Raw genomic sequence first — 22,154 nt, forward strand, 5'->3', positions numbered from 1 at the left:
GACGCAGAAGGATCTCACACACGTCCCTGAAATCGCTCACCGCGGCCAGTAATGCTAGAGGACCAGAAGCGCTGATGCAGACGATGTGGGTGGCCCTGGTTTTCATGAGGCAGCGCGGCAAGCGAAGCACGCTGCGCAGTGCTTGATAGGCACGTCTGCCGGTGGTGCGCCAGTTGTGGACGCTTCTCTTCAAGCAGGAAGTGTTCTGGGGCTAAATAGCAGTGTTGCCAGAACAAAAACTTTCAACAAAAGCATATTTAAAGCACGAGACAGCTGAGGCAGTACAAAAGTCGCTGCCACACATTTGCCCCCTGAAGCAACAAAAAAGACTGAAAGTCGTTCGATACACGTGTATTATGCTGGCAGGGGTTTATTGAAGAGTACGCTTTCTTGCAGTTGGTGCAGTTTTTAGAGCAAGGTTTCACGAACCCAACGAAGAAGCGCTATCCACACCTCCACGTCACGAGGGTAATCAAGTTTGTTGGAGCAGTTCTGAAAAAGAAATTGCAATGATGTATTAAGGTGTGCTTCTGTTGCGCGCCTGGACAAATTCCCTAACACTGTAAGAAATGTGTGCAAAATTACAAGAATTTTTAGAGAAGCTTTCGATGTTCATAGAGTGGATATCCATTAAGTATATATAACTGTAACTTGCTCATAAAGAAACTGTAATTTTCGGTTCTTAAAAGAGCTGCAATGGAAGTACCAGTAATTTAGCCCTCTGCTATACAAAAAAGTTATTCAAATGCATGCGACTCGTTAAAAACCAGTTTGCATGTAGAAAAAGTAAAATGGTGCAAACCGGCATTTTTTTCCACTGATGAATCTGTACAGTGTGCTCTGTGTTCCGTTCTTTTGCTGCGGTCCTGCATTCTCCAAGATGGTCGCCTTGGCTGTGCACGTGTATCCTTTGCTGGTTTTATCTACCGTACCCTTTGCGAAATAAGATAAGCTGTGCATATTCCTCATGCTTGGTATAGCAGAAAATTGATGGATCGTTTTAAGTAGCAATCTGGTTAACTAATGTTTGACAATAACTATTTAACTAGCAGAGTTAGGCACGTCGTCACAATTAAATATTTGTAGCCGGTCGTTAGTAAAAGCCATAATAATTTTTAGATCTTGTAAAACTCGATTGCCCTCGTCCCTGTAGCTCTAAAAAGTCTGGCTGCGTCGCGCGAAAATAACATGCGGTTTCGAAAGCATGCAGGCAAAGCAACCTGTCCAGTGCACTTAACTAGTCGAAAAAAGCCACATTTAATGAGGCACAGCGCCAATGGTAATCGCGTTTTCGGAATTACAAGAACTGATGTGGCTATTACTAACGACCGGCTACAAATCTCTAATTGCGACTTGGTGCCTAACTCTAATAGTTATAAAGTTAGTTATTAAAATTAATTAACCAGCTTGCTATATACTGAAGCCGGTTTACCAATTTCCTGGTTTTCAGCAACACTGGTAATACTATGCCGCTGAATAAACAGCGCGAACGACGACAAGCAGAAGAGACAAGGAAACGGACGACTCTCTTGTGCTTGTCGTCGTTCGCGGTGTTTATTCAAGATGCTTAACCAACTAGCCCGCCAAAACATGTTAACCAAAAAGTCTGGTTTTGAAAAAATTGAAACACCCGGTATAAAACGTCTTATACTTTGTTTTACGACTGCCTTGTTCTATTGGTGTTCTGTAGGAACGTCCGATCCTGTCCGATTGAATTCTGGACAGCCTATAACGCATGATTACACGCGCCCACGCCTATCCTAGTGGTTATTTTGATCGGATATTTACCGCTGTGTGCATGAATGCACTCGATGATGCGGCTGATATAGAAAGGGCTAAACCTTGAGGACGGGCACTGAGGCGTTTCGAAGTCAGTGAGTGCTCTTGTAATACGAGTGTACATGGGTGCCATAAAGCCGTTTTATTATTTTTTTAGCTTTTACAGGTGCATATTTGAATAGGTTTTAGGCGCAAAAAACAGACAGACACATGGGTAGGTAAAAGGACGAAGCGCCACGAAGGAAGTTGGCGCTTCGTCCTGTTACCTACCTATGTGTCTGTCTGTTTTTTGCGCCTAAAACCTATTCAAATATGAACCAAAACCAACTAGCCCAGCAGCAGGTGCTTTTACAGGTGCGCGACTCGCCGGCAGTAGCTCGCATTCGCGAGTATCACTGCACATTGCGCGCACCTATACGCCCGCTGACGGGTGCACGAAAATTGAGCTAAAAATGAACTTGAAGTACTGTAATTAGAGGTATGACCTTTACTTGTTGGCTGCCGCATGTAGGCTTATTAAATGTTGTTGTTTGAAACCCAAACATGGCACCACAGATAGCGGGATTCCTCCGTGTTCATATAAGTAGTGTTGGAATCATGCTTTGTTCTAAGAGCCGCCCACAATTTAACGGTGATTTTGCGATATATACCCTATTATGCGCAATGCTACAGTGTTTTGCTGATGGAGATTTATCGTCTCAAAAGCGACTCAGGCTATAATGCACGCAGTAGAGGAGGGATCTCGATTTTTCGACCACCTGGTGTTCTTCAACGCGCACTGACATTGCACAGTACGCGGTTCTCTAGAATTTCGCCTCCATTGACATTCGACCGCCGCTGCCGGGATCGAACCCGCGTCTTTCGGATCATGAAAGACATGAGAGCGCGAAAACGGCAACATGGACGAGTAAGGGAACCGGGCGAGGGAACTCGTGCTTTTCCCTTACTCGTGCGTGTTGCCATTTTTGCGCTCTCATGTCTTTCACGAATACGCACCAACAAGCCCAGCTGCAAGTACCTCTTTCTGGTTAGCCGCCAAGCGCCATAACCACTGAGCCTCCGCGCTGGATCACTAAAATGTGTGAGAACCCAGATAAGGCACAGAATGCGGGCAAAAAAAATATTGCCCTCGCAAGGAAAGCAGACACCGCAGGTTTTTAAAGGTCAATGCTAGGTCTGTCTGATTCCATACAGAGCGATGACATACGCCGTATAGGCATATTAGGCAAATTACGAATATATTATTTTTCATTACCGGGTTGAATGGTTGACATATTTTTGTGCGCTCATCATAAACCTGTCCTTTCCGTCCAGGAGAGCCACTACAGGGGTGGTACTCTCCCGGCGTCGTCTTTTGCGACAGCTCGCATTAGGGCGGGGCCTATCAAAGTACGTACAGTTGCTCGAAGGGGCGGGGGGGGGGAACGCTTCCTCCCCTTTCGTCGGCGGTGCTTTCATTCACTCCGAGAAGCGGCAGTTTACCACTTGCTGATTCACTAACAGCAGTAGTTTCGTATCTTTGATTCGAAGTTGTGAATGATTGCAGAGATGTTTATTTTTTTATTTCAAGCAACATAATGTACGTACTACAGTCAATGAGGATTTACAATGCAAGACTGATGGCACATATTAAAATTTATCATTCATTTTACGAGTGCGATTGCGGTTTAAGCCGTGAAGAAAATGGCGCTTGTCATGTCGGTGTCTGCAAAATATTGTCGACAAATCAATTGGCGTTATTCCTGAATAATGCGTGTATGAACGTTGTCATATACGTTTTGTGTCTGCTTAGCGTGTGAGGTAACTATTCATGGGCACTAGCATGCCCTATGGCCTCGTCCAGTGCTGTTTCCAGCCACATCGGTGGCTGAAGGATGTGAAAGACAACACGGAGGTGTTTATTTGTTCAGTTGTATGGTTGTAAAAGTCGTCACAAAGTTGTCACAAAAGTAGTCCTCGTGGCCCAGTGGTTTGAGCGCCCGGAGTTGGGGATACCAGAAACAAGACATCAAGGGAAGAACATTAGTGGAAGTAGCGGAATACTTTGGTCGCAGTCTAATCAGAGATCCTTCGACCCCCACGAGAATCGGGAATAGCGTGAGCACAAACACATGCCCGGGCCTCACCTTCGTAAGAAAGAGCAGGGAGTCACAGTGGGGAAACAAGATGGAAAATCCAGGCAGCGATCACTTTATCCTCTGGACACGAATAGCATCCGACACCATAAGACGCCAGATTGGACCGGCGAAAAGCACTGACTCGAACGCGTTTCGCGGGGCTTGCAACAAATCTGAAGGTGGTATCCAATCACTGGAGGAATGGAGCGGCATGCTGAGAGAAACGCGACCACGATGCACAAAAAGTCTAAGGAGAACGACAGCAACGCCCGAAGTAGACGCCCACCTCCTCAGACTATGGGAAGCGAGACGCAGTCTCACCAAAAGATGGCGGAAGCAAAAAGCACTACAGGCACTAAAACTAAAGATAGCAGAAATTACGGAAAAGGCGGAAGAATACGATATGCAACTCGCGAAACAAAATTGGGAACAACTCCGCGACTCGCTTAGGGGATCTCTAGGGACGGCCAGAACCTGGAATCTTTTAGGAGCACTAATCGATCCGATCAATATAAAGTCAGAAAACAATCAAGCCATCCACAGGTTCATCCACTCCTTCCAGGGATCAGACATCGCCCTACTGGAGAAGGCAAGAGAAAAATGTTTCTGCGATCACAACCCCCCGCGATACTAAGGAACGTATCGAGGAACCGAAAACGAGAAACTCGACCGCCCCATAACTCTGGAAGAGGTTTACGCGGCCATAAGAAACACCACCAGAAACACGGCAGCCGGAGCGGACAGAATCGACAACGCCCTAATCCGCAACCTGAGCGACGACCTCATACAAGAGCTCGTCACCTTTCTTAACAAACATTGGGAGGCGGAGACGGTTCCCGAAAATCGGAAATACGCCGAAGTAATAATGATACCTAAACCTGGTAAGAAGCTACAAATATAAACCCTCAGGCCCATATCACTCACGTCGTGCCTTGGCAAGCTTTACGAACGGGTGGTAACCTTAAGACTGCAAAATTACATGGAAGATAACAACTGTGTACCACATACCATGTTCGGCTTCAGAGCGAAGCTCTCGACGCAGGACATTCTCCTCCAGATACAAGACGATGTCCTGCGAAACGTACCTCGGACGGCAGAAAATGTCATAATGACCCTGGACATCAAGGGGGCATTCGATAACGTCAGCCACGAAGCGATCGTTACGGGCTTAGACAACCTGGATTGCAGACGCAGAATCCACGGCTTCGTCAAAGCCTTCCTGTCTGATAGAACTGCCACCATCGGCATAGGAGACCTTCGATCAGACAAAATTCGCACTCCAAACAAGGGAACACCCCAATGGTCAGGTATCTCACCCCTACTCTTCAACATAGCTATGATAGGCCTAGCTTGAAAACTAGAGAACATCGAAGGCATCAGGCATGCAATGTATCCTGACGATATAACTGTGTGGACAAACACGGGCTGTCTCCGAGAGAAGGAAGAAAGGCTACAGGAAGCGGCCTCTTGTGTAGAGCAATACCTCGCAGAAAGAGGAGTCGCATGCTCGACCGAGAAATCGGAACTGCTGAGAGTCTGGAGAGGCAAGCAAAACCGGACCGTCCCAACCAACGAGGACCTAAAACTCAACGTCTACCTAGAAGGGAACCCCATACCCGAAAAGACAACAATAAGAATTTTGGGCATGTGGGTTCAATCAAACCAGCACATTACTCACACTTTTACTCTGCTCAGTGCAACAACGCTGCAAGTCGCACGCATGATCACCCGCATCACCAACAGGCGAGATGGCATGCCTGAAGAGGACACACTAAAACTAGACAGAAGCCTAGTAGTTAGTCGAATCACGTGCAGCCTACCCTACCAGTGCCCCAACAAAAACGAAATACAACAAGCAGATGCCCTGATACGCAAAGCGCATAAGACAGCGCTCCGACTACCACGCAACACGTCTACAGAAAACTCATGGCCCTGGGATTACATAACACTTTGAAGAGCTACGAGAGGCGCAGCTTGAGTCGCAAAAACTCAGGCTGTTGCAAACAAGGACTGGAAGAGCGCTCCTGCAGAGGCTCGGATACCGCGAGCAGATGCGAGAAATGTCGAGGACGGCAACGATCCCCGACGAGCTTCGCAAGACCCTCAAGGTAGCGCCAATACCAAAAAACATGGATCCCAACCTCCATCGAGGCACAAGAGAAGCCAGGGCCGAATTCATCGAAAAAACATACGCTCCTCAAGCCACGACCGTGCATGCAGACGCGTCTTGGAGAGGAGGAGACACCAAAAACGCTGTGGCGGCGGTGGTCGATTCGTCTTTACGCGAAATGACCAGCGCGTCTCTCCGAGGCTGCACAGCTGCAGAGTTCGAGGAAGTAGCCGTTGCTCTAGCGGTGGCGGAGGGCTATAGAACCGGGCGGTCGCTAACAATACTCACGGACTCTCAAACAGCCTGCCGAAATTACATGAATGGAAGGATAGGTCGTCACGTACTCCCTATACTCCTCGCAGCGAGCGACAGAATTAAAAACCAGGAAGAACAAAACGACAAGATCCCACACAAAATTGTGTGGGTACCGGGGCACACGCGGGTGGCAGGGAACCAAGAGGCCAACAGGATAGCTCGATGATACATAACTTTCCGATCATCCGACGAGACCGCGGAACTCGCGCCAGCACCCTGGGAATACTCGGCCATACTGCAAAACTATATAGAGGCAGAAGAATGCGATATCCTCGAAAGCACAAATCTCTCAGCAGAGAGGAAGCTGTCACTCGGGGACAATTGCAAACAGGCTCTTTCCCAAACCTACATATACTAAACAAAATGCACCCTACGATATACGCGGACAAATATCCCTGGTGCGACGAAAAACCTACTCTATACCACATCACATGGGCCTGCCAAAACATAGACGTGGTCCCCAAAATACAAAACCCGAGTGCGGAGCAGTGGGAGACTCTGCTGTCCAGCGACCGCTGTGAAGACCAACAGGGTCTGGTACAGCGAGCTCAACGGGCGGCAGTGGCCAGCGGAGCCCTGGACTGAGGGCAACCGACCATTGATTAGAGGCGGACGACTTCGACAGAGAAGGCTCCTGGGGGTAGAACCAAGACGTCTCTGAAGATGCCCCCAAACCGCAGGAGAAAGCATTAGTGAAAATAAAGTTTTCCTTTCCTTCTCTGAAGTTGTCAGCTGGTTAAAAGAAACACCTGCGGAAAGAGCATGCACGTCCCCTCATAAGTTAACATAATTCAGGCGAGTGGGTCAGGTGACTGCTCCGAAATAATTTTTTTTTCCGAACACTATCATCTCCTAAACCATTCGTCATGATGATGGCCATTCCACTTACATACTGCAAGCGCGACGCAAAATAAAGCGTTCTCTCGGGCGAAGTTTCCAACGCGGGTAGGGACAATGAAAAATTATTCTTTCCGGGTATATGTGCGTACATGTTTATCTATATAAAATATCAAAGCTAAGAATTTTCAGGTGTCTGAATGCATTTTTATTCAAAGGCAAAGCCATCATAGCAAACAGATTCCAGGAAACATCTGAGGATGCTGTTAACAAACGCCATTAACTAGAGGAGGCATGAAAAGTGCTAATACAGTAACGCAATATCTATTAAGGAAGACCATTTGCAATATTTCAATATTTCCAACTGACATGGGGATTTAGTGGAGTACATTAAACAAGCTATCTTACTATACTCAGTGTGCACATGGGATATATGCGTGTTCCTGTGCGTGTCAGCATAGCAATCAACTCCCAAGTATTTAGCGGATGACATACAAGCGATGGGGCACAGATACAATTATCACGCCAAAGCAAATGTAAAAAAAAATCGGCGTATCATTACGTATCATTACGGCGTATCATTACGACTCTGAAAACAAATAGCTTGGTCAGTGTGCTATTCACAAAAACTAATTTATTATGGAACGAAGTCATTTCTTGATGTATGCCGTGCTGAAGGTCAGAGATTGCTTGGTCGCAGGTAGCACGGTGAGTTGTTGCAGCACATCATCGGTATATTGGGGGCTGCGAGAGAACCGTTTTGTATGGTGATTTTATCCGGCTTGTGCCATGTGGTTGTACTAGTGGGTAAGGCGTCCAAAGCCGTCTTGAAGGTAGACGCTTCTTGGAGGGAATTTCTGCACAGTTTTTATGAATTATGTATGAGGCCGTCGAAGAGTCTCTTGGATACCACACGCAGAGAAGCTGTCTTTACGAAAGCGAAAACATTATCGAGGCGAAAGACTTTAATGCCTCATCGTTGCCGACACAATGTTGTCGACAGATGGTTGTGAGCAGAAGCTTGTCAGCAGAGGTGTGACGCTTTCCGGTTGGTCGAAATGGTTGTGATGTCAGAGTGCGCGGATTCGGAGAAATGAGGTCACCCACGAAAAAAAAAGAAAAAAAAAGAAAACAAAGTAATAAAAATTTAGTAAATAAATATCAAAATAAATGAAGCATATTAAAGAAAAATGATAAACAAAGAAAGATAAGAAAGTCAATGGCAAACAGTGCGTCAGGAAAGGATTTCGTCTTTCAGCACTTTAGAGTGCCAAAGTGCCCCTGGATTTTACTTTTTTTTTGACCGATGCAAACGAAAAGCCGTCACCGGAAGTTTTGAACACAGCGTGTCCGTAAAACGTGCCGACAGGAAGTAGTACCTCTCACGTGACCTGTCATATTTAATCGCTGGAATAAGGCTAAAAAGTTCTAAAGGTGTAGACGGAATCTCAGCGATGCCACCCACTTACAAGTACACACTTACAATGCCCACTTACAAGTACACAACAAGACAAACTAACCCGGGCCCTCAATACACTATATAAAGCAACACTAGGACTCCCCCCTCAGGCTTCTACAGACACCCTGTACAGAACAGGCCTCTTCCACCCTCTTCAAGCCCTCCTTAACCTGCACCGGGAGAGACAAATCATCCGCCTGTCCAGTACACCAGCTGGACGGTGGATACTTTCCCAGACTCCCTACGCACCCATCTCTTTCCCAGACCGGCCGCAGTCTCCGATCTATCCCCCTAACCTCCGCCTCGCACCCATTCCACGCAACATGTCCGCACACACACACGCCGGCCGCCGCTAGGCATACGCATACAACCACAAGCCACCTTTGGACGCTGCGGCGGTGGCCTACACAGACGCCTGTCTTACGGAAACCGCGGGTTCCACAGCAGCCTTCTTCCTCCACCCTTCCCTCTCTACAACCAGCACTCACACAACAGGTCCATACACCTCCCCACCCTCCACGCTCGCCCTAGAAATACACGGTATCGCCGATGCCATTACACAATTTGCCACCCTACCCCCCGCCCCCCCAATACGTTGTCTATACAGACTCGCAGGCAGCTCTGCGTGCCTTCCATGAAAGAGCCCTCCCTTTCCCTACCCGATCGGCCTTAGATGCCGCCCTCTTAGAATTAAGCCCACGACCGGTGACCCTTCGGTGGATCCCTGGTCACATGGGCATCCCCGGCAATGAGCTGGCTCACCAGCTTGCCTGCGAAACTATACACCGGGCGCCGGGGATCCCATGGACGAGCCCACCGACGGTGCAGGCGGTCAGGACTTACAAACGTATTGTCGACGCATACTACGCGCAGCAGAAATTGGATTTAGCTGATTTACCACCACCGCACCCATCCTTATCGATCCGTGAAGCTCGCATTATTCGCCGAATACAGCTCAATCTCCTACATACACCAGCCAAACTTTACCTATACCGGTACACTTCCACACCTCAGTGCCCAAACTGTCCACACACATATGCAGACATAGAACACTGCCTTACACAGTGTCACGCAGCCTTCCAGTCCCCCGCCTATCCTTTCCCCCCACCCCCAACGTGGCCCAAAACCATGTGAACATTACTTGGCAGGGGTGATCTCCCCCTTAGCTGCTTGTATTCTACGACGGACTGCCACTGATCCAACACCCAAAAGAATCATTTGGGCTCCTGGCCACCAGGGCTTACGAGGTAATGAGGCCGCTGACGCGGCTGCCCGAGCGCTTACTCACCGGGCTCCTCATCCCAGCTCTTCTGGCTCGGAGACTAACCAGCCGCTGCTGCGATTCAGGGAAATATTAACACATTATAGCGACAACCACCGCCTCTTCCCGGCCCCTGCAAAAGGGCTGAGTAAGACGGAGGAGCGAACTTTAAGGCGCCTGCAGACAGGTACTCTACTCTGTCCTGCAATAATAAAACATTATGATCCTAACACGGATGGGCGATGCCCACACTGTGGGGAGACCTGTGATATCTTCCACATGGTGTGGGCATGTACTCAAAATCCCCACCTCCCCCCTTCCCCTACCCCTTCCAGAGAGGCATGGGAGACTGCCCTCCTCAACTGCTCCTCGCTTGAGTCCCAAAGGGCTCTGGTGAAACGGGCGAGAGACGGGGCCTCGTCGTGCGGTGTCCCGGACAAGGGACGCCGACCATGTAGCGGGGCCACTCTGTGGCTCACAAACTCTTTTTCCCAAAATAAAAGTTTTCACCACCATCTGGCTCGCCTCCCTGGATCTGAGACTACAAAGTGCCCTCGTCGCCTTGGCCCAGGATGTACTCAACGCCTAACAGAAAGGATGTTCAAATAAAAATATCACACCACCACCAGCGATGCCATAACTTGCTGACCTCAGTGTGGTGGCAGCTTTGGCGACTATATTCATCAAAATTTTGAGCAACCGTTCCGCCTACAGCGTTCTGGGTGGTGTCATAGCATTTCTTTTTGCATATAGCTTACATGTTTCAGTGAACTTGCAGGCTAACTTGCGATATGTGTTTGGACCGGACACATATACACTTTGAATTGCATGCTTTCTGAGACTTTACCTTTTTCCTTAAGGCGCGGTTGAGGTGCTCAACAAAATGTCGATATGTGAGAGCTACTGTTCCCTTTCCTCCTTTAAAAGCCAAATGCCAAAAGCCGATTTTCGTATTACCCGCCGCGGTGGCTCAGTGGTAAGGCGCTGGTCTACCGAGCTGGAGCACCTGTGTTCGAACCCGACCGCGAAGGCAGCGTTTCGATGGAGGCGTAACGCAAGAGGCTCCCGTGTGCTGTGCGATGTCAGTGCCCGTTAAAGATCCCCAGGTGGTCGAAATTATTCCGGAAACCTTCACTACGGCACCTCTTTCCCTCTTTCTTCTTTCACTCCTTCCTTCCTCCCTTCCCTTACGGAGCGATTCAGGTGTCCGCCGAGATATGTAAGACAGATACTGTGCCATTTCATTTCCTCAAAAACCAATTTACCAATTTACCTATTTTCGTGTTGTTGCGACTGAGAGAAGAATGAAAAGGAAAGTGCACGGGCCTGCCAACTGGCTCCAGCCGAGCCACCACCGCTGCCACGTGCATATAGAGGAGAGTTAAAAGATCAGAGGAAAGAGAAAAAGGAAAGAAAAGACGCGCGTAGCAGCAACAACCGCGTCCGCCGAAGCGGACGCTGGTTGAAAAAGAAAGATAAGCGGCAGCCGCCGCGATTCGTTTTACTTGCAAAGTACATATACTACAATTGGAACAATACAGAGAAGATTAGCATGGCCGATTTTCGTATTCTGGTTTGGTTGTTTTATGGGGTTTAACGTCCCAAAGCGACTAAGGCTATGAGAGACGCCGTAGTGGAGGGCTCCGGAAATTTCGACCACCTGGGGTTCTTTAACGTGCACTGACATCGCACAGTACACGGGCCTCTAGAATTTCTCCTCCAAAGAAATTCTAGCCGCCGCGGCCGGGATCGAACCCACGTCTTTCGGGACAGCAGCCGAGCACCATAACCGCTGAGCCACCGCGGCGGCGATTTTCGTATTCTGATTGTGATGTAAATAACTAGAAACGCCAAAGTGGTGGAGTGTGGACACCACACATTAGGAAGCTGGCTTTACTAAAGCGAAAACACTATAATACCGATGCAAAGGAAAAGCCGTCACCGGAAGTTGTGCACACAGCGTGTCCGCAAAATGCGTCGACAAGGAGTAGTACTTCTCAGGCACTTAAGAGAAGTTTATTGGACCCTCGATCAAAAAGGGACATTCATCCCTCTACAAAAACAAAGATACATTACGGCAACCGATGTCGCCGGTGCACACACACTCACAGGGGACGTAAGTGTTCAAAAACACAGTGTTCAAAAGGTTGAAGAGGGTCCTTACGTGCGGGGGAAGCACGCCGGGTGAAAAACCGCGCACAAAAACCCGCGCACAAACATCGCGCGCAAACATCGTGCACAAACATCGTGCACAAACAATGCGCACAAACAACGCGCACAAACATAACGCACGCACATCACGCGCGAACATCGCGCACGGACACCGCGCACGAACACCACGCACGAACCACGCGCACCTCACAGGCGCGCCATACTTAATATGGCAGGAGCCGCATTGTCACACGGCCCCTGCCTACGACGATGAAGCGGGTAGACCAGCGCCGAAGGAACTGGTGCTCCTCAAGCGACACGAGGTCAGCGCACGCTTGGGCCAACATGCGCGCACGCACCCGCTGTAACATGGGATACATGGCCCTCTGCGGTCGTCCTTGTAGAGCCGCTGCACCTCTCTGGCGCCACATTACGAACGCCCCGACACAAAGAAGCATACGCACAAAGGGGTCGCGGAACCTTTAGTTGGGGCCAAGTGTCGCCCCGAACATTCTCGACATGAGGGCCCAAAATGTCCTGGGTACTGAACACTCAAAGAGCGCGTGTGGCAATGTCTCTTCAAGACCGCACTGCGTACATCGAGAGGAGGGGGCCACGCACCAAGCCGCCAGGCGATCTGCCGTAGGCAGGGCCCGCCAGCCCCGCAGCCAGCCGAAGTCTCGCACGTCTGCGGGAAGAGATGACGACGTCAGGTCCCGCCATCGCAGCTCTCTGCTTATCGCCAATCTCCTGTGGGGCTTCTTTGAAGGCCAGGAGTTCGCATACCCGAGAGGCGGGAGTTGAAAATAACTCTACCTCTGGTAGTGCTGCGGTGAGGGACCTGAGCGTCTGGCAGGCTCTCTGGTAAAACCGAGGCTGCTGCAAGGCTGTCGGGCCGCTACTCTGCTCAGAGAAAAAAAGGGAGCGCGACGTGCCGAGTAGGTAAGCCAGTAGCACCCTACCCGGGTAGCCGCCCTGGTTAGCCAGGTCACTGGTCGCCCGCAAAGCGAGCACATTGCATATCGTAGGCAAGTGAGGAAGGCTGAATCCCCCCATGTTAGTGGGAAGCCGGAGGAGCGCGCGCGTTAGACTCCGTCTTTCCTGCCCAAAAGAGCGCGACATCGCATCGGCCATGCGCTTCCCACTGTTTTTCGCCCAGGTCCTGTCCCATGCCCTTTTTTCTTGGTCGTCCGTGGATATATCGTCGTTGGATAAAGCACCCAAGCATGCGCCTGTCGAGTTCAACCTCAGCTCGACTGCTGCTGACGATGCCTCGATGACAAGCTGCTGCCTACCACCTGCGCGTCTGCCTCCCAGTTTGGCTTCGACCACACTGACTGCTGATCTGGCAACAAGGACGCACTAGCAGCACTATCTCCGAGGGGCGGATATTTATTCGCCAGTTGCAAGCCGGCCAGCTGGGGCGAGACATCGCATCGGCCATGCGCTTACCACTGTTTTTCGCCCAGGTCCTGTCCCACGCCCTTTTTTCTTGGTCGTCCGTGGATATATCGTCGTTGGATAAAGCACCCAAGCATGTGCCTGTCGAGTTCAACCTCAGCTCGACTGCTGCTGACGATGCCTCGATGACAAGCTGCTGCCTACCACCTGCGCGTCTGCCTCCCAGTTTGGCTTCGTTCACACTGACTGCTGATCTGGCAACAAGGACGCACTAGCAGCACTATCTCCGAGGGGCGGATTCGCCAGTTGCAAGCCGGCCAGCTGGGGCGCGACATCGCATCGGCCATGCGCTTACCACTGTTTTTCGCCCAGGTTAGTTACCGGTCTCCCGCTGCATGCTATTGTAGTTCCAATCGATGTATTATTGCGGTGTCGTGCCCCGACAACTTGCTGTGTGTTATGAAAAAGTGTGTTGTTAAGTTGAAGTATGGTCATGGTATTTTATGTAAACTTTTACTGCTGCTATGCGGTGATGTCGAGAGCAGCCCCGGTCCCGGTTTCGATACACACGAGATGAATTCGGATAATGAAGCCATTGATGGCATTCACGCTGCCATACAACGACTGGAACTTCGCCAGTCGTAGTTCCTTCAGGAACTGCATATGCTTAAACAGCAGCAGGACGCTACAAGTACGTCTTTAAAATGTTTATTGGGCAGGATCGCTACACTAGAAAACGACATGCATTCCTCACGGCTGGCCACAAGGGCTTGTGATTCAAACGCATCATCGTGTGTTGACGCCTTGACCAGAGAGGTTGCTCAACTTAAGGCTTGTTTTGAAGATGTTTCTAATAAGTCCCGCAGGAATAACTTGCTTATCCTAGGTCTAAATGATTCCGCAACAGAGAGTTGGTCTGAATCTGAAAAAAATGTGCGCGAATTCTTCTCGTCTCATCTTAACCAAAATGTTCCACCTGAAAGCTTCGAAAGGGCTCATTGACTAGGTCGCTTTGGTGTAGGAAAGCACCGACCGATTGTCGTTAAATTTTGTAGTTATAAAGTCAAAGACAATATCTTATCGTGCGGCTTTAAGCTAAAGGACACTAAGTATGCCATACGCGAAGACTTCACGCCCGCAGTTAGAAAGGCACGCTTCATGCTTTCACAATACGCACGTGACCTGGCTTTTCCTTCCAAGTTACGATTTGATAAGCTTATCGGCAACAAAAAGTGTTTTGTCTATGATTTTGAACATGACCGTGTCGTCGAGCTTCGAGAATGACAGAAAGGGAGGCAACTGCCCACCTTACAATCTGTGCCCTTGGCGTCATCAAATTTTGAATTGATAACTCTCGTCGTGAATTGCAGGAGTATCAAAAATAAAACTGATGAATTTGCTACTCTTGTTTCCTCTGTAAAACCTCATGTTATAATTGGCACTGAATCATGGCTGGATAATTCCGTTCTCAGCTGTGAAGTATTTCCCACCGGTTATGACTCGTACCGTAGCGATCGGCACTTGCATGGTGGGGGGGTGTTCTTACTTATTGACCAATGTTTTAGCTCTTCATTAATAACAGCGCCTCTAGTTGTTTGCGAGTCAGTATGGTGTAATATTCGCCTAAGCAATGGAAAGAATTGGCTATTGGCTCTGTCTACCGTCCTCCTTCCGCTACCAACCCTGACGCTTTCAGTTCGTTGTCTGAATTTCTACTCAGCTTAAAAAATGACTTTCTTTTTGGTGGGGACTTTAACATGCCTGATTTCAAATGGGTAGACTACAAACCTCTTCGTGCGAATCATTCTTCATTATCTTCATCTTTTTATGAATTAATTACTACTAATGACCTATATCAGTACGTCACTGAACCTACACGAGAAACTGAGCACTCATCTTCAGTGTTAGATTTACTGTTCTGCAACCGGCCTTCAGTAGTGCGTGACACTGTGGTCACACCGGGAATAAGCGACCACAGTTGTGTTGTCGCTAATGTTCGGCATTTTCCTTACTTAATTTCAAAAGGTCGACCACGAAAGGTTTTCTTTTTTAATAAGGGAGACTATACGTCAATGAGGAACGAACTTGCGTCTTTCCTTCCTGAATTTATTGATCTTAACCAGAATTTAGATTGTAGTTCCCTTTGGGAAGTATTCAAGAATAAGTTGGAATGCCTAATTGATCAATATATCCCATCTAAAAGCCTTTCCGGAAAGCGCCGCCGCGACAAACCGTGGACCACACGGCAAACCAGACAGCGTATCAGGAAAAAACATCGCCTCCTAGAATCATACAAAAAAAAATCGGTGCCCTGCAGTATTGCAGTCGATTCGGGCTGTTGGCAGTACACTAAAAACTGAAATTAAAGCTCTTAAGGATAGCTTTTTAAAGGTCTTGGGATCAAAACTGCGTAATAATCCTAAGGAATTGTGGACGTTTTTGAAATACAATGGACGTGAACAAGTCGGAATACCGAATTTAGACCATGATGGTGAAGTTTTTACTAATGATGGTGATAAGACATGCTGCTTTAATGCTTTTTTTCAGTCTTCTTTTGCGCCAATGTACTACATCGGAGAACTTCCGTTAACTCGTGAATCTGTCACTGAAACCATGTCTGAATTGGTTTTTACTCACCAAGGTGTGTCAAAATTGCTTAGTGATGTCAATTCATCTTCTGCCGGTGGTCCTGACGGTGTTCCTAACTTTGTTTTAAAGTCTTGCGCGAATGAAATATCATACTACTTAGTCATCTTGTTCCGATCATCACTTAAGTCGGCGTCTCTGCCAAATGACTGGAAAAATGCTAATGTGGTACCAGTGCATAAAAGTGGTTCAAAAAGCTCTGTTGTTAATTACCGACCGATTTCTTTAACGAGTGTGTGCTGTAAAACGTTGGAGCACATAATATATAGCGCAGTCATAAAACACCTTGACTCTCATGGGTATTTTACAGAAGTTCAGCATGGCTTTAGGTCGGGTTTTTCCTGTACTACTCAGTTGCTTGAGTTTAGTAATGATCTGGTTTCTTCCTTTGACCGTGGCTCTCAAATAGATTGCGTATTTCTAAATTTTAAGAAAGCCTTCGACTCTGTACCTCATTTACTATTGTTACATAAGTTAAGTTGTCTTGGTCTGCACCCCAGTGTCATCGATTGGCTTCATTCGTATCTTCAGGGCCGCATGCAGCGTGTTTTGATTAATGGTTCGCACTCAGGTTATGTAAACGTTTCCTCAGGTGTACCACAGATGTCTGTTCTTGGACCCCTTCTTTTTCTGATTTATATCAATGATATTGTTTTGGATCTTACCTGCAAAGTTCGGCTCTATGCTGACGATTGTGTCGTTTACACTGTTGTGGAAAATTCCTCTGATGCGTTAAAACTACAGCGAAACTTGGATTCCATCCAGTCCTGGTGCTCAAAAAGGCAGAAGTCTTTGAATGCCACAAAATGCCAGTTTGTCTCTTTCACTCGAAAGTGTTCCCCATTACAAACAAATTACTCACTACGTAATGTTCCCTTGCAAAAAGTACTTGAATACAAGTACCTCGGAGTTTATTTTTCATGTAATCTAACATGGACGAAGCAATTTGAGTACACTACGTCTAAAGCCCGCAGAGTGCTTAATTTCTTAAAAAGAAATTTCAATAACGCACCGTCAAATGTCAAACAACTCCTGTATTCCACTTACATCCGACCAATTCTTGAATATGCCTGTCCTGTATGGGACCCCCGGTTTGCTTACTTATGTGATATGCTCGAGGGCGTCCAAAATAATGCTGCGAGATTTGTGTCCAATAATTACAGCTTCTCAACTAGTGTCACGTCTCTTAAAAACCACCTTGGCTGGGGATATTTAGCTAACCGTAGGAAACATTTGAGATTACAAATCATGCATCGCATCTATTTTGGAAAGCTGAGCATTGACAAAGACCGGTATCTGCTTCAACGTCATTTTTTTTTCTAGACGAGTTGATCATCAGTGGAAGATCCGAGAGATTAAGTGTCGCACAGATGTTTATAAAACCTCGTTCTTTCCACGGACGATCAATGAGTGGAACAGGCTACCAGCCGGCGTCACTGAGTGCTGCACGGAAGGTCAATTCCGCGCATTTTTATCTGATGTGTGACGTGGCGCGCAGTTGTCTTGCGCGTGTCTTTTTCATTTCATTAGTGTTATTTTATTTGTGGAGCGTGGTTGTCTTTCTTCAGTGCATGTTTTTCCTCATGTATTAGTTGTGTGATTGCATTTCTGTTATTATGTGTACTTTCGGCCAAATGAGCAGAAGTTATTGTGTTTCCCCCCTGCAATAATACCTTTGGGCGCTGCAGGTATATGTAATAAATAAGTAATAATAAATAAAGCAATATCAAGTGGCCAAACGGCGCGTGAAGGCGCGGGGTGGGTGGGCAACGCGAGCGACATAATACAGTGGTGCGCACATCGACGCGCGATCGGCGGTCTCTCTAAGACGAGTCCACGTCTCGCGAGCTGGCTCACCGGACGCGAGGAAATAAACCCCCCGAATATTCACGGCCGAAACCCACTGTACGTCGCACAACAGGTCTGAGGAGAACGCGCAGAAGCGCAACGCTCTACTCTTGCCCCTGTTCAGCAGTGCGCCGGACAGCTCGGTGTACACTTCAAACAGCCGTAAAAACGCTACGTAGCTGTCCTTGTCCCGCAGGAACAGGGACACATCGTCGGCGTATGCCGAGACCTTCACCTGGCCGTGGACCGGCAGTGGGAAACCGCGCACGGACGGGCTCCCGGCGATGCGACGCAGGAGTGGATGTAGGCACAAAACAAAAAACATGGGCGACAAGGGGCAGCCCTGCCTAATCCCTCGAGAAACACAAAAAGGAGCACTGATTGCTCCGTTTACTGTCAGGCGGGCCGTAAGCCCCGAGTAAAGGAGCCCGACTCTCGCTATGAAGGCCGATGGAAAACCGGAAGCCTTCAGTACACTTAGCAGGTACCGGTGCTCGATACGGTCAAAAGCTTTGGACTGGTCAAGCGAGACAAAGCAGCCCGGGATCCCCGCTGTCGAGGTGAACGTGAACAAGTCACGAGTAAGTGCGAGAGCGGAAAACACGGAACGGCCCGGCACGCTACACGTTTGCGCAGGGCTGACCACCGAGGGCAGAATCGCGCTCAACCTGTTCGCCAGCAGTGATGCCAAGACCTTGTAGTCTGCATTGAACAGAGTCATCGGGCGCCACGCCTGCTGCTCAGATGGGCACCCGCCGGGCTTCAGAATGAGCGTGACTCGGCTCTCTCTGAAAGACTCCGGTCGAGCTCCGTCCATCAGAAAGGTGTTGACCATATCGAGCAGAGAACCCTCTAAGACGTCGTAAAGTTTTGCGTAAAAACTGACGGGGATACCGTCAGATCCGGGGGCCGAGGCAGCATTGATTTTTGCTATTGTGGCGCGGAGCTCATCTCCCTGTCACCGGCGCGCAGAGCTGCTGCGAGAGCTCGTCCTCAACTACGGGGAGACCCTGGCAGAAACCGTGGAGTGCGTCGCGGAACGCGGGGTCGCCCGCCCGCTCGTCATTGGAGGCGAACAGCTCGGACACGTGGCGTCTGAGGACGTCGCGGATGTCCGTGGCGCTGCCACTCATGGACCCGTTGGGAAGTGCGATTTCCGCAATGTATGCGGGCGCATCCTCCTCGAGGGCTCCAGCGCGAACCTGCCGCAAGACCGATGGATCGGCTACGGGCCTACCCTGAACGAGGGCCCGGCTGGCAGCGCGCGACGAGTGCCGAAAACCCGCGCACAAACATCGAGCATAAACATAATCCACAAACAATGCGCTCAAACAATGCGCTCAAACAATGCGCACAAACAATGCGCACAAACAATGCGCACAAACAATGCGCACAAACAATGCGCGCAAACAACGCTCGCAAACAACGCTCGCAAACAACGCTCACAAACAACGCTCACAAACAACGCTCACAAACAACGCTCACAAACAACGCTCACAAACAACGCTCACAAACAACGCTCACAAACAACGCTCACAAACAACGCTCACAAACAACGCTCACAAACAACGCTCACAAACAACGCTCACAAACAACGCTCACAAACAACGCTCACAAACAACGCTCACAAACAACGCTCACAAACAACGCTCACAAACAACGCGCACAAACAACGCGCACAAACAACGCGCACAAACAACGCGCACAAACAACGCGCACAAACAACGCGCACAAACGTCGCGCACAAACGTTGCACACATACGTCGCGCAGGAACATAACGCACACACATCATGCGCGAACATGGCGCACGGACACCGCGCACGAACAACGCGCACGAACCACGCGCACCGCACAGGCGCTGTCCCGGCCCGGCCCGTCTGGCAGCGCGCGACGACTGCCGCAGCAGCGTCTCGTAGCGAGCCTTCAATAAGTTATAGTAGTCGCGCATAGCAAACGTTAGCGGCGCGCCTCTCTTAACTATGCGGATGCGAGCCAGCGTCTCATTGAGTTCGCGGGTGATGCGCGCTCTTCGCCGGCGGCCTTCCGCGATAAGGAGTGCACGCCACTCGCCCTTCCGCTCGTCCCACGGCACTGGTTGGTTAGCGTGCGCGTTCGGAGCACCCAGCGCACGCTGCAGTCATGTGACACTCGACCAATGTGTTAGTAGGCTGGCGTCAAATCGCCACAAGTCTATTCGTGGGGCGTACCCGCCAAAATCCAGCACTAGTGACAGCGGTCGATGGTCGGAGATACGCGGAGTGCCCGCGGGAAACTCGAGTACTTCGCATGAAGCTACATGTCGCGCGAGGACGGGCGGGAGCAAAAACGTATCGAGCCTACTGGTCGACCTCCCTCTCTCCCACGTGGCCCCGAAGTTGTCGCCGTGTAAGGAGACCCATGCGTCGGACAGTCGGAACAGCGCGCATAGGTCCCGTAGGGAGCGCACGGCGGCGTAAGGCCAACCCTGACCTGGGCCGCCTACATCGCGTGAGGGGTCGAGGACACAATTGAAATCACCCACTATGAAAGTGGGGTACGACTCCAGTATGAAACAATCCAGCGAATCAAAAAACGAGGAAGAATCGCTTCGTTGCGCCGGCGCGTACACTACTAATGCCCTCACCCGTCTGCCATTAAGGGAAAAGACGGCCAACGTGCGACCGCTGACGCCGTATGTACAATGTGCACCTGAACGAAGGAAAGAAATAAGGCTAAAAAATTGCTGTAGGTATAGATAAAATCCCAGCGATGGCATCACTGGCTGACCTCAATGTGATGGCAGCATTGGTTACTATATTCGCATCAAAATTTTGAGAAACCGTTCCTCCTACAGCGTTCCTGGTGGTGTCATAGCATTACTCTTTGCATATACCGTATTTTCCGGTGTATAAGACGCGGCTTTTTTTCTAAAATCTTTCTGGTGCGTCTTATACAAGGGTGCGTCTTATATGCGAATTTTTCATCTTTTTTTTGCGAGTTCATCGATTACTCCGGTTCATGCTCAAGCTTTCTTCACATAAAAAATATCACTACCAATAACGCGGTTGTAACACGGTTAATACTTCAATACCGGGACCGCCGTGCGCGACATTCTAGGTGATCTTTATCATCAAACGGCGGGGATGACGACTTCCGGGATCACAAACGCGCGGCTGTTTCGGAGGCCCCAAGCAAAAGTAATGAGAAGCGCCAAAAGATGGTGACAATCGTGCTTTTCGCCATTGTCAAGACAAGCCGGCGTTCTTTTTTAGTCACCCTTTGCAACTTTTTTTGCTTCGTGTACGTAGTGCATGTTTCAGCCGAGTTGCTTCCAGAAATGGGTGAACCTTTTGATAGCGCATCTGAAGATGAAGACTTCGAAGGTTTCAAGTGGAAATAAAATGTTATGGACATATGGGGAGCTGTATCGTTTTTTCTTTTTTTGCTAAAACGTGGACGGGTATGGCGTGAGTGTTGCCTTTTTTGATCACTTAGCGTTGCTTAAGGATTGCTCACAGGTACGGTGCATTTCGCGATAGTCGCGCAAGCGTGTTTAATTAAGCCTCACTAGCCTAACTGGGTAAACTGGGGTGCGTCTTATACACGGGTGCGTCTTATATACGAACTTTTTCAGTGACAGCTTGCATATATGGCAGGTGCGTCTTATACAAGGGTGCGTCTTATACACCGGAAAATACGGTAGCTTGGATTTTTCAGTCCAGTTGCAGGCTAACTTTAGACATGGGTTTGGACCGACGATATAAGAGCCTTCAATCGCATGTTTTCTGAGACGTTAGCTTTTTTTTTAAGGCGGGGTTGAGGTGCACACTGAGATGTCGAGATGTGAGAGCTACTGCGACCTTTCCTCCTCTAAAAGCCAGAAGTGCATTTTCGTTTTAAGATTGTGACGTAACAGGAAATGTCGAAGTGGTGGAGTATGTCATAACTGGAATGCCGAAGTGGTGAAGTATGTCGTAACCGAAAATATGATGAAATGCCACACTCTATGCTATGAGTCAGAAAAAATAATCAAGATAAAGATATGCCTTCGCATTCGTCTCCGTAAGCAGACCTAAGTGCCCTCCCAATTTTTATGCGAAGCATACTACTTTAGCTACCACTTCAGCCCTTCACCGTGGTTATGCGCCTCCAAATCACGTGATACATGACGTCACACCACGTGACACGATGACGTCACGACAGTAGAGAAACGGGGGCCCACCTCGCGCCGTCGCTGTGGTTGTGCGCCT

The 22,154-nt window shown here is 49.1% G+C and overlaps 1 protein-coding gene and 1 pseudogene across 1 annotated transcript in view; one reads left to right on the top strand and one right to left on the bottom strand.

Annotated features, from left to right (window-relative positions):
- Window positions 1-344: 344 nt before the first annotated feature.
- Window positions 345-22,154, bottom strand: part of LOC149325536 (uncharacterized) — a 150,931-nt gene continuing 129,121 nt past the window's right edge. Inside the window, exon 7 of the mRNA XM_089564327.1 lies at window positions 345-492. Within this exon, the coding sequence (XP_089420453.1) occupies window positions 409-492 (84 nt within the window). The 3' untranslated portion in view covers window positions 345-408. The remainder of the gene's footprint in view (window positions 493-22,154) is intronic.
- LOC149325537 (U6 spliceosomal RNA) lies at window positions 11,377-11,436 on the top strand (annotated as a pseudogene).

This window comes from Amblyomma mixtum, chromosome 10 (assembly GCF_055824585.1).
Source record: "Amblyomma mixtum isolate Tamu chromosome 10, ASM5582458v1, whole genome shotgun sequence".
NCBI classification, from domain to species: domain Eukaryota; kingdom Metazoa; phylum Arthropoda; class Arachnida; order Ixodida; family Ixodidae; genus Amblyomma; species Amblyomma mixtum.